The 13,664-nt window shown below is 31.0% G+C and overlaps 1 protein-coding gene across 2 annotated transcripts; it reads left to right on the forward strand.

Annotated features, from left to right (window-relative positions):
• The first annotated feature begins 2,419 nt into the window (after positions 1-2,419).
• LOC107843085 lies at positions 2,420-5,644 on the forward strand. Of its 2 annotated transcripts, XM_016687253.2 has the most exons (5): positions 2,473-2,805; positions 2,921-2,976; positions 4,183-4,284; positions 5,201-5,320; positions 5,444-5,644. In XM_016687253.2, exons 1-5 carry the CDS (start codon positions 2,784-2,786, stop codon positions 5,447-5,449), a joined length of 306 nt encoding a protein of 101 aa, XP_016542739.1. In that variant the 5' UTR covers positions 2,473-2,783; the 3' UTR covers positions 5,450-5,644. The 2 variants fall into 2 exon arrangements, with proteins under 2 accessions (XP_016542738.2, XP_016542739.1); XM_016687252.2 differs by lacking the exons at positions 5,201-5,320; positions 5,444-5,644 and having other exon boundaries at positions 2,420-2,805; positions 4,183-4,694.
• Positions 5,645-13,664: the final 8,020 nt, after the last annotated feature.

Consider the following 13,664-nt stretch of genomic DNA (forward strand, 5'->3'; position numbering starts at 1 on the left):
TGCACTATACACGCACCATGTCATTGTCAAATTAGTGCTACATCAGTGTCATGTCATTGCCACGCAAGAAATTATTTTTTTTTTAAAAAAAGTAATCCCACATACATACTATATATATATATATATATATATATATAAAATAACCCCCTCCTTCCTTCTTTTTCTTCACAGGCCCGCACCCCACCCCACCCCACCCCGATTCCTTCTTCTTCTTCAGCTGACAACAGCCTCCCTCCCCCTCCCCCCTCGTTCCTCCTCTTTTTTTTCTTCAGATAGCCGCACCCCTTTTTCTCTTCCTTTCTCTATTGTTGCAAGTTTTTCAATGAGTTTTTTTTCTTTATCAAATGAAAAATTAACTTGAATTAACTTGAGCAAATCCAACAATGGACTAAATACAAGTACATGATCACAAAAACACATCAATACACAATCTCAAATCCAAATTCTTTCACATTAACCAAAATCCAAAATCCCAAAACTCTCAAATTTTCAATCTTTTACTCAAAAATATCTACAGAAATGGCATAAACAGTCTCAAATTCAGAAATTGCATAGATGGTATTCGCATGACATGAATTTCTTAGCCAAGAACCAAACTTGTTCATCAATCTTGAACCCCTTTTTATTAGCGAAAAATGAAATTTTGGATCAATTGGGACTTGGTAGGAAGGGGGTTACGAAGAAACGGGGTGAGGGTATGAAGAAGATGAAGAAATGAAGTATTAGGGGGGTGGGGAAGAGGAGTGATGAAGAAGGTGAAAATGTCTGCTGAAGAAGATGAAGTTCACTGCCCTTTCTTGATTTTTTTTTAATTTTTTATATATATATATATATAAATATATAAATAATAATAATAATAATAATAATAATAATAATAATAATAATAATAATAAAAAGTAGGCCCTTTTAAAAAAGATCCATGTGTTTTTCTTCTTTTTTTTTGGCATGTCAGCCGTAGGGGGTGGATTTAATTCACTTGAAAGTTGTTCACTATCAGAAATTCCCTATTTTCCGACTGAAAATTTTCGACTGAAAAAAGTAATCGAAAATTTCCGACTACTTCAGTCGGAAATTTCCGACTACTTTAGTCGGAATTTTTTTTATATTATTTTTTATTTTTTACAAAATATTTTTTCAATACATTTTGTGACAAAAACAGTCAGAATTTTTGGCGGCAAGTTCTGGGAAATATAAATTCCGACTACAGTAGTCGAAATCACTAATAAATAAATAAAATTAATAATTAATTTAATATATTTCCGACTACCATAGTCAAAAATATAAAAAATTAAATAAATATAATTCTAAATATATAATAAGTCCTTTATATGAAAATTACATAATTATTTAAATAAATTATTAAATAAATATTTCCGACTACGGTAGTCGGAAATACTAATAAATAAAGAAAATTAATAATAATTAAGTATATATCCGAACACCGTAGTTGTAAATATAAATAATTAAATAAATATATTACTAAAATAAATTATTAAACATATATTTCCGACTATCGTAGTCGGAAATATAAATAATTAATAAATATATTAATAAATATATAACCAGTATCAATATATTTCCGATTACTGTAGTCGAAAATATAAATAATTAAATAAATAAATTATTAAATATATATTTTCGACCACTGTAGTCGGATATATAAAGATTAAATAAATATATTATTAAATGTATAATCAGATCATTATCCAAAAATTAAATAATTATTTAATTAAATTATTAAATATGTATTTTTCGACTACAGTAGTCAGAAAATTTAAATAATTAGATTTATTAAATTAGTTTTTGACTGAAGTAGTCAGAATCTTATATTTAATTATTAAATACATTTATATAGTCGAAAATACTAATAGCTAAATAAATATATGACTAAATATATATTTATATCCTTATATAGAAATTATAGAAATTAGATAATTATTTAAATAAATTATTACCAGTATATTTTCGACCATAGTAGTCGAAAATATATAATCAAATAAATAAATTATTAAATATATATTTCCTACTACTGTAATCAGAAATATTAATAGCTAAATAAATGTATGACTAAATATATATTCATATCCTTATATAGAAATTAAATAATCATTTAAATAAATTATTACCATTATATTTCTGACCATAATAGTCGAAAATATATAATAAAATAAATAAATTATTTAATATATATTTCCGACTACTGTAGTTGAAAATACTAATAGCTAAATAAATGTCTGACTAAATATATATCTATATCCTTATATAAAAATTAAATAATTATTTAAATAAATTATTACCATTATATTTGCGACCATTATAGTTGGAAAAATAAATAATCAAATAAATAAATTATTAAATATATATTTTCGACTACTGTAATCGGAAAAACTAATAGCTAAGTAAATATTTGAATAAATATATTATCATACATTTAGAAAATTAATAATTTATTAAATATAATAAAAATGTTTCCGACTATTGTAGTCGGAAATCTTATAAATAACTAAATATATTAAATTTGTTTCCGACGGATGTAGTCGGAAATCTATATCTCTCAAAAATATATAATCAAACCAATACCTTACAACCCCTCTGTCTAAACCCTGGTTCACAATCAGACAGATAATACTGCAACTCGATGGCTTGAAGGCGATGGTGACGACGGTGGTGACGACGGTGACGGTGACGGCGAGTTTTGATTCATTGAAACTAAATCCCCAGCTCTTCATCAATGAAGCTCTTCATCAATGAAGCTCTCAATTTCGTCGATTATTTAGTGGACGATGCCTTTGATTTTTTCCACCAGTATGTATTACTAACTACTTCCCCTTTTAATAGTCTAACTAACTTTTGGTCCAATTGCCTTTTCCTTTCAATTATACTGCTTTTTTTAAACAACTTATGGCGCTTTGCTGTACAGAGGCAACAAAGGTTTTAAAAACAGAAGAAATAGATCGATCTGAAGATCTGAAAAAGGTTGGTGTTCATTACTTTATCTGTCACAATTTATACGGTACAGTTGAAATTTGGAAAGTAAACTAAGTGTTTTAGTATAATCTCTTCATAAGCCTTTTAAAATATTTTAATTTGCTAGTTATTATGATTTGCTAGTTGCTGGGAGAGACACTATGAGTGCAGCTCTCACTTGTTTTTTTTGGCTCTTGGCTAAAAATTCCTTAGTAGAGAAAAAGATTAGAGAAGAGATTCAACAACAATTGCATGTTAAAGAAATGAAAACCTCAAGTACTAAATGACTGCTTTGTTGCGTCAAAGAAATTCAATTTGTACTTAATGACTAAAATCAGGACATACAAGACTTTAAACTTAATTATTGACAAAAAAAGTAAGAAGTAAAGGGTCTTGTATCTTGTTCAGAAACATGTAATTATACATTTGATGATTTGGAAAGAGAATAACTTTATTCGGATTTTCTAAAAGAGCTAAAGATTATTTGCTCCACATACATAAGACATATATATACTAAGACATATATATGTTATACCTTTTTTACAACCTTAACCGTCATACCATTTTTCACTTGCATTATAACAGAAGTAGTGGGAGAAACATTTTCTGGTTTCAGTATTTGGATATTGTAGTTGGGTATGATGGTGGCTGCCATTATTTTCATCTGAGTGAATGCCATTTCCTTCCCTAGACAAGTTTGCGGACCTGCGTTAAATGCTGGAAATTTGAAAGAATCATTCTTGTTTTTGGACTAACACGGTGACCACTAGGGAGGATGTCATGATCAAGTGGGACTTTGTGCTCTAAAGAAACTGATGGAAAGAACCTAAGAGTTTCACACAAAGCACCATGTAGATAGAAACTGATGGAAAGAACCTAAGATGGAAACTTTTTCTTCATCATGCTTGCTTTTGTTTCTCTTCCTTTCTCAATTAACATTACTCAACATATAATTTGCCATTACATTCTTATATGTTCTCACAAACAATTACTAATATCACAATGTTACTAGTAGAGTTTATGGCCCTATTCCACACATTGGTGGCTACAAGTCTAACGCGAGAAGAAGAGCTGAAATGGTGAAATATAATTGTTCACTATATTTTACTTTAGTTTTTTCCTTTTGTGAAGAAAAAAACTAAAGTAAAATATATTTTACTTTAGTTTATTAAACATGAACTTATCCTTAATTTGTTAAGTTAATATTGTTTGTAGATGGTTGAGACTGGACATAAGCCTGGACGAGCAGAACTTTATCTTGATACTCATAAGAAAGAAGATGGATCACATGTTAATGAAGTGGCAAAAGAGATTTGTGTAAATACTCTGTTGAGCATTTTTTATCGTTTTAACATTGTGTTGTTGAATCTAAAGTCTAGTGAAGCCGTGCGGGGCTCTTTTGATTCACTAGCATTGTTGCCTTGTTATTCATCTCATTTTCTTGGTCAAAACACAAATTCAAAGTCTAGTGAAGCCGTGTGAGGCCTATTTCGATTCACTAGCATTGTTACCTTGTTATTCATCTCATTTTTAAAACACAAACTCAAAGTCTAGTGAAGCCATGTGAGGCTATTTCGATTCACTAGCACCTTGTTGTTAATCTTGTTGTTATTCTGCTGGTTGTATTGTTTGCTTATTTGGGTGTTCTTGATTTTTGTTGTTTAGTTTAGTTTGAATGTAAAAATACTTGTTTTATCTTTATTTTGTGGATTTGCTTAATTGGATTTTCCTCACAATAACAGGTAATGTTTCTTCACAATTTCTAAAGAACCATATCTATTCTAACTTTTGTCAATTTCTTCAATTTTTAACTTTAGCTGATGAAGTTGACTTTGAGAAAATCGCAAGAAAATATTTGTATCAAACAAAAGTTGAAATAAATAATCTCCAAGATGAATATCTGTAAATATTCTTTTGAATGACTAGATAATATAAGAAAGTCCTTCCAACTCTACATAACAAATCTAAGTTACATGAAAACTAGAAAAATAAGATAATAATCTAATATAATCAATTGACTTACATTGATAAAAATAATAGAAGTTGCATAATGATAAATAGTTACAAACCTTGTAGATATAAACAGTAATTGAAAATGGAAGACCATTTTGAGTTGATATTGAATATGTAGCAGCACCAAGTGAATTTTATCAATGGGACAAATCCAAGCTTTAGTTTCTTCTTTCTACATCCAGTTACTCTTTTCATGAGATGTTTAATATAAATTTTGCAGGAATATGAAAATGGGGGAAAAGAGTACCCTTTTCTTGTGGTTTACGAAGAGATGCATAGGAAGAAAAACAAGGACGGTACAAGAGGTGATTGGGTCGAACCACATGCTAGGATTGCATATGTAAGATAATAAATTTTACATTGTTTTATTATTACTCAACTTTACCTGTTTACGTACTGACAAATAGTTTTATTATTACTCAACTTTACCTGTTTACGTACTGACAAATAATTTTTCTTTTAGGAATAATTTAAAAAAAGCATAGAAGAGTTGGTTAAGAAGCACATGCCGCAAGTATTTCATGACGAGGAAGATAAGGAATCTGATGATAATTAGATTGTAGTTATTGTTCTTGTTTTTAGTTGTGACATTTAGATGTTTAAACTATTTGATTTGATGTTTGTTTTGAATGGTTTAAAGTGTTGTATTTACAGATTTTTGTCGTGTTTGATCCTATTATGAAAAATACATTAGTTATTGTTTATAATCTAAAAGCAGTGTAAGCTAATGCAATATAATAATTATTAAATAATTAAAATTATTAAATAATTATAATTATTAAATATTTATTTATTAAATTATTGACTACAGTAGTCAGAGTAAATAAAATTATTAAATAATTAATAATTAAATTTATGACTACAGTAGTCGAAATAATTATACTAAATTTCCGACTACAGTAGTCGGAATAATTATTATTATTAAATATTTATTTATTAAATTTTTGACTACAGTAGTTGGAATAATTAAAATTATTAAATAATTATTTATTAAATTTTCGACTACAGTAGTCGAAATATTTACAATTATTAAATAAATATTTATTAAAGTTCCGACTACAGTAGTTGGAAAGTTAATAATTATTAAATATCCGACTACGTTTCCAACTAAAGTAGTCGGAAATTTCCGACTACAGTAGTCGAAATTTTTTTTCCGACAAGCTATATTCCGACTACCACAAGTAGTCGAAAATACCTTAATTTCCGATCACATTCCGACTACAATGGCCGTCGGAAATTAACTGTTTTCTAGTAGTATTACTCGATTAATTTAGGGTTTAAAGTAAATTTTGGCGAGAAGTGCAGGGGATTTTTGATGTCTTTTCTCTTCTAGAAATAAAGAATAACATATTGGTTAAAGCATATTCTACTTGCAAATGAAACCAAGGGAATATGATTTTGAATTTGATAGTTAACAGAGTTTTGTACAGTCAGACCAAACTGATAGTGAAAAGATAAGACTAATAGAAATACATGAAAATAGAATATACCTAAATCATATAACATACAATATGAGATTATACTATTCCTCTTTATGACTTGAGATTAGCTAGCATATAATAGACATAGTTCTCTTAGAATATAGAGTTAGGTAAGAATTCTTATATTGCAGGCAAAATCTAATGCATGAACATGCTTGCCTCGATCCAATTTATAGTTATATGACAAATGTTGTCCATTATCATCCAACATAACTTGAAAATGTTATAACAATGCACGCTCTCTATAATTTAGATATTTAGAGAATCAGTTTATTTTTATTGCACAATCTTTAGAGATGAATTATGTTTCTACCTGGTTCTTATTGCTATATTTTATTTAGAGTTTGAGTGTATTAAATTTATGAACTTCTCTCCGCTTGTGATTGTCTTACTCTCTTTTCAAGCTATTTATTAGTATTAATTTAGTTATCAATTTTATAGTCTATGGTATCTGTAGCATATGCATAAATCTTTTAGTTATGTATTGTAATCAGTATATCATGTCACTTGAGAAAATTGAAGGAAAGATGTCTTTTAAGTCTTGAATGAAGGACTGGTGACATTGACCAACAGATAGGGTGAAACATCATTAGGAAACTTGATTAAGTTAATTGTGGACTTGATTAATATTTTTAAAACTTTCTAATGTTTTCAAAAATACAAATCAACCCAACCCACACCCCTCTTCAATTCAAATCAATCACTCTCTCCTCTCTCTCGATAGCTTCTCTCAACTCTCTCCCAACCAACAGTTCTGCAAAATTTCTCCCTTCAACCCCCGACGACTTCTACCTCCGACAAAAAATAGTTGGGCTTCGAGTTCCCTTCTTTTCTCCTTTCAACCCCCGACGACTTCTACCTCCGGCGATAAATAGTTGGGCTTCGAGTTTTTTTCTTCAATTCAAATCAACCTGTCTCTCATCCCTCTCTCGACAGCTTCTCTCAACTCTCTCCCAACCAACTGTTCTGCAAATTTCTCATTTCAATCCTCGGCGACTTCAACATCTGACTATAAATAGTTGGGCTTCGAGTTCCTTTTTGACTTCAACCTTCAATCGACGTGACAGCCTTGCTCTCCAGCCACAACAACATATAATTCTTCATCGTTCATTTTCTTCTTTCACAGGTAAAAATTTATGGCCTTTTTATTTATGAAGAAAACGAGGAACTTGAGCCAACTTCTCTTATAGTATTGGTTAACAATTTCAATATTTGTTGCATTAATTTGAAATGCGGTCTGAATAAAACCCTAATTTCTGGTATTTCTTCTCTTCTCTTTTCGAAGTGAATTATGATATTTTGATGTTTGTTGCATTTTTTTGAAGTTTGATTTTTATTGTTTGGGTTTAGAAAAACAAAACGACAATTTGGGTTGACTTGTTCTGTTCTTATTCTTGGTAAAAATAGTGAAATTACTATTTTTTGTTGAATAAAATCGTGCTATTATTTTTGGTTTCTCCGACAGATTATCTATCTGGTGCAACCTATTAACCATCTGATGCAACAAATTAATCATATGATGCAACAGATCAACCATCTGATGCACCAGAGAAACCATCAGATTATAATTCTAATGCAACTGATTAATAATCGGATGCAACAGATTAATAATCGGATGCAACAGATTAACTATCTGATACAACAGATTTACCATATGTTGCAACAGATTTACCATATGTTGCAACAGATTAAGCATCAGATAAAAAATCTAAGGTAACTAATTAACTATCTGGTGCAATGGAAGAACCATCAGATTAATGATCTGATGCAACAGATGAACCTTCTATTAGATAAAATGCTATCAACTCTTCAATAGGAAATTTCCAAGACTTGATTTTTCCAACTAATCATTCATCTGTCGTGATAGACTACCGTATGTTGGAAGAAATTTAAATAATATTGACCATTGATAACTGTTTCAATAGATCACTCATGTGTTGCAATAGATGTGTGATCTGTTGCATAGACCATTCATCTTTCTCAATAGATGAGTGATAAATTTTGTATTGTCGCAACAGATTACTCAGCCGTTGCTGCAGGTTAGTTAACTGCTCTGACATATCACTTATATGTTGCAATAGATGTATGATTTATTGCATAAACCATTCATCTTTCTCAACAGATGAGTGATATGTTTTGTATTATCATAACAGATTACTCAGCCATTGCTAAGGATTATTTAACTGTTCCAACAAATCACTCATATGTTACAACAGATAATGTCAAAACAGATGTGTGATCTGTTGCACAGACCATTCATCTTTCTCAATAGATGAGTGATATATTTTGTATTATCACAACAGATTACTCATCAATTGCTACAGTTTATTTAACTATTCCAACAGATCACTCACATGTTGCAATAGATGATGTTGTGACAGATGTGTCATCTTCTGCACAGACCATTCATCTTTCTCAATAGATGAGTGATTTGTTTTGTATTTTCGTAATAGATTACTCATCCATTGCAATAGGTTATTTAACTATCCTAACGGATCACTTATATGTCGCAACAATGTGTGATATGTTGCACAAACCATTCATCTGTCTTAAAAGATGAGTGATATATTTTGTATTTTTGCAACAGATTACTCATCCACTACAACAGTTTGGTTATATGCTGCAACAGATATACTACCTGGTGTAACAGATTGGTGATTTGTTGCAACTGTTATTTTACTATTTTTCTTGTTTGTTGTACAATTATCCTTTTTAATGATACATTAATCAACTATAATATATTTTTGTATGTTTCTGTTAATTTTAGATAATATGGTTCCCAAAAGAACAGAAATCGAATCAAGTCCAAGTAAGGAACAAGTGAAGCAACTAGGCTACATCCACTACTCTATGAGCTTGCTTTACAAGCGTTATCTCAATCGGGAGTAGAATATGATGAACACGGGGAAGAGTTATGTTTCAAAAGAGATGATGCAAATGCTAATAGTCCTTCCACCGAAGAGTTGGTCAAAGCCTTCAGCATTGATCGTTATCCTGTGAGAATACAGTGCGATGGTGCCGCAGATTTAATGGGTGATTTCGTGGTTAAGTCAGCCATAGAAAAATATTTCGACGCCTTAAGAAAAATACTTTGAGAACAAAAATTGGATGCTTATTTCTGGGACAACTGCTTTGAAAAATATCTTGATTTGCCGGAGGACAACAATGCTCATTTTCAAATGAAAATAGTATATAAACTTCTCAAGCGTAGGTTTATGTAAGAAAACAAAGATAAGATTGATAAGGTGTGGATAAATTACTATGGCATGCCTGTTTATTCTGGTTGGAAGGAGTTTGACATAGTTACTGGACTAAAATGTTATCCTCCTTCTCAAGTTCCGCACACCCAAAAAAGGCAAAGACAAGTCGTATGATCGTGATGACCTAGTGTCCATTGTTGGTCCAAGCTTCAAAAACAAAAATTTGATAGAAACATTGAAAGGTAGAGGACTTTCAAAGAAGCACAAGCAGTCATTGTGCTTGGTTTAGTTTGTATATAATATTCTTTGGGCAAGATATGTTAACAACAACATAAGCCTCGGTTTAATAAAGCTCTTCGAGGATTTTGAGGCGTTTAACAGCTATCCTTAGGGGTATGAAAGCTTCAAAATGACTGTCAAATATTTGTTGACTCCGTTAGCACCAAAGATAGTCAACTTATATGGCTTCCCATGGGCTTTCATGGTAAATGTTTCTTTCTTCTATTATGATATCATTCATTTTTTTCACTCAATAATGGCTTTGATTTATTGGCGTTATTTTATAGGCTTAGGCGTTTGAAGTCATTCCTTATTTAAGACAACAAGTGAACTACCAGGAAAGAATTTCTTGTCCAAGAATCTTGAGATGGTTGTCGGCCAAAACTGATAAAAATGTAAAATTTCTTAATCTCTTCAACCCCGCGGAGGATGCACTAAGTATAATTATAATTAATTTTTTCTTTTAATTAATAAGTTTTTTAATGATCTAATCATCATTCTAATATATGTAATGATTTATGTTAGATTGTGCATCCGTCGCTAGTTTCGACCAACCAAGAGTTAAAGATGCCATTTTATCTTACTTTACAGTCTGTGCAAATTTTATCGGATCCTAAGGTCATCGACAGAATAAAAATAGAATTATTTGGAGCAACACCATTACAAGAAAAATAATTTTGGATGGTCTTAGTGGTGATGGAGCTGTTGGTGGTGGTAGTGGTGTTGTTGTTGTTGTTACTGATGCTCCTCTTACAGTATTTAAAGCAAACCATTATGACTATGATCATACTGGTTATACAGATTTTGCCTCTCCCAGCGAATGTTCTGCATGCAAATGTCAAGACTATAGGGCTAAATATGATGTAGTGATTAATGCTATTAATGCATTAACTGCTTCTGTAAGGAATTGACATCTAAGAGGGGTCTCATTCCATCAAAGAGGATTTTATTTCTATCCGCTCCATTAGATATTAAGGCTAAAAGGAGAAGAAGAGTGATTTTCAGGGCATTATCAAGCATACAAAAAGGCAAAATTGCAACTCCTCTATCTATGTATTGCACTGAGCAACGTACAATGTCCCAAGAAGAGCAGCATGAGCTGAAGAAGGTGAATATATGTTTTCCAACTGACAAAATAAACAAACACATATCTATTTCAACAGATGACACATCTGCTGAAAATTATCAAACAGATATATACATCTGTTGCAACAGTTGACTAACCTTATCTAGTGCAACATATGTCTCATCTATTTTAGCAAATCAAATAGCTCTTTGTACCGCTTTTATTTGTACCAACAGACGACTTATCTGCTGCAACAGTGATTCATATATTTCAATGGATGGTTCATCCATTGGAAATTATCATACAGGGTCTTCCTCATGTAGAAATTTGTTCCAACAGTTGATTCATTATTGTAACAGAAATATAATCTGTTTGGGATAATTTAAAATGGGAGAAAGACCTGTTTGATTTGCTAGAAGAGATGAGTTACCCTTTTCTATTTTGTTGTATCTCTGTGATTAGCATTGACCAATTCTGGTTTTCCAGGTAGATGCAGAAGAAGCTACTGCTGAACAACATTGACAATATGCTACTCTTTTTATGAAAATACGTAGAACAAAAAGCGCAGAAACCGAATTCCATAGCACTGGATGAAGAATAACTTGTCCATACTGAGTAGATCTTTATAGCTTGAGCATGTCAAAGTATTCCTTGGCAGTATGCTTAAATTGTTATTGATGTATTTGTTGAGATCTGTACCCATAATAATTTTTTTACATTTTATTTATTCGTTGACTTATTTCAGCTAATTTATGAAGACTTTAATTTATTTTATTTTGTCTATGAATTTTATTTATTCCTTAGATTTGAACTTATTAATTGAAAATTAATACTAGATTCAAATATTGCAACAAATAATGTATCTGTTGCAGTAAACGACACATTTATTGGAAAAATTGAACAGATTTAGACATATGTTGCAACAGGTAGGTAATTTGTTAGAATTTATCAAACAGGTCTTTTTACTGTTGCAATAGATGGACTTAGATAGAAATATTGAGATAATGCAACAGATGATCAACTTATTACAATAGATAAACTATATGTCAGAATAGGTAGAATAATTGTTACAACGGATGGAGAATCTATTGCATTATTAAAATTCAACTTTCGTTGGACATAAAAATTGCCACTACGTGTTAAAAGGTTAAAGTGAATTGAATTGAAATAAAAAATGCAGAACCCATCGACGGCGTTCAGTTCAAACACCCAAAATAAAATAGGCATCAAGTAGACAATGTTCATTTTAAACACGTAAAATAAAATAGGTATCAAATGTGTTAGTTTGGCACATTTTGCTGACTGGCCGTCACCGTCACTTGGCCCCCAATGGTTATTTCCCCCCCATTGTCTTATATATTCATCTTCCTCCTAAAATTTAACCCTAAATTCCCAAATCTTCTTCTTCATCGTCATCTTCTTTTATCTATCCAAATTCTTCAAATTATTTCTTTCATTTTTTCCAACTGAGCTTGACAATGTCGAGCGCATCTTCCACTATTTTTTGTGATAAAGATTTTTGATTTTGTAAGTGCGGTCATGAAACTCTGTTAAAGACTTCTTGGACTCAACAAAATTTGGGTTGTAGATTTTTTACTTGTAAGATTTCAAAGGTAATATTTTTTTTATTTAATTAATTAATTAATTATTGACTTGTAATTATTTTATAATTGTGTTCTCTTTTTTATAGAAATTAGGTGGATGCGATTACTTTGATTGGTATAAAGAATGACACCCTTCACAACCAAATCGTGTAATCTGGGGTTTGTTGAACAAAGTCAAGGCTTCTGAAGAGAAACAAAATTGAGCAAGAAGATACTACATTGTTACCGTTATTGCTACTGGTTTGGTGTTGTTGGACACATGGATATTCAAGTCTAATTCCTGAAATTTTCATGGTGGTGTGTGTATTTGCTACTGGTTTGGTGTTATCTAGCACATGGATATTCAAGCGTAACTGTTGAAAAATATCAAAAAGATTTAGACATATGTTGTAAAATTTAGGTCATCTGTTGAAAATTATCAAACAAGTCTTCCCACTGTTGCAACAGATTAAACTTAGATTATTAGATTATTCATAGAAATAACATCGGCGTAATAGAACAGATGACCAACCGATTGCAATAGATAAACTATCTTCCAGAACGGATTATATATTTTACAATAGATTGACAATCTATTGCATTATAAAAAATTCAAATTTCATCAAAAAAAAATTATTGCCACTACATGTACATGTAATAAAGTGAAGGGTGACTTGAAATTAAAAATTTCTATTCCACAGGCTCTTCTATATACACTAGCTTCAAGCGTCCAATTAGTACCCCATAAGCCCAGACCTCTTACAGGTTTGCCACAACGTTGTCGCACAGAAAAGTCGTTGGCTCAGCCATTTTTGTGCTAGTCAGCAACATTCGATGTATGCAAGAGTGTACGAGCCACTCACTTTAGCGGCATCATCTTTTGGAAGGATCATTCCCTTATTTCGACCTTCAAAATCTCATGATTTCTTCATCAACACTTCCTTTGGCAAGTGATTCATCAGTTTACTCTCCCTCAACAAGATGGGCAACAACACCATCAGTGGATCCACGAGGAGAAAAAGATCGAAATCATCGATGAGAGGTACATTGGAGTCATAAACATTGTTTTTTCCCT

This window comes from Capsicum annuum, chromosome 7 (genome assembly GCF_002878395.1).
Source record: "Capsicum annuum cultivar UCD-10X-F1 chromosome 7, UCD10Xv1.1, whole genome shotgun sequence".
Lineage (NCBI taxonomy): Eukaryota > Viridiplantae > Streptophyta > Magnoliopsida > Solanales > Solanaceae > Capsicum > Capsicum annuum.

Excerpts from the sequence above, each read along its gene's own strand:
- LOC107843085 (XM_016687252.2), top strand. The coding sequence starts at position 2,784 with ATGCCTTTGATTTTTTCCACCA. Across the intron at positions 2,806-2,920 it reads GCCTTTGATTTTTTCCACCA|AGGCAACAAAGGTTTTAAAA; the intron begins GTATGTATTACT and ends TTTGCTGTACAG. Across the intron at positions 2,977-4,182 it reads GATCTGAAGATCTGAAAAAG|ATGGTTGAGACTGGACATAA; the intron begins GTTGGTGTTCAT and ends TATTGTTTGTAG.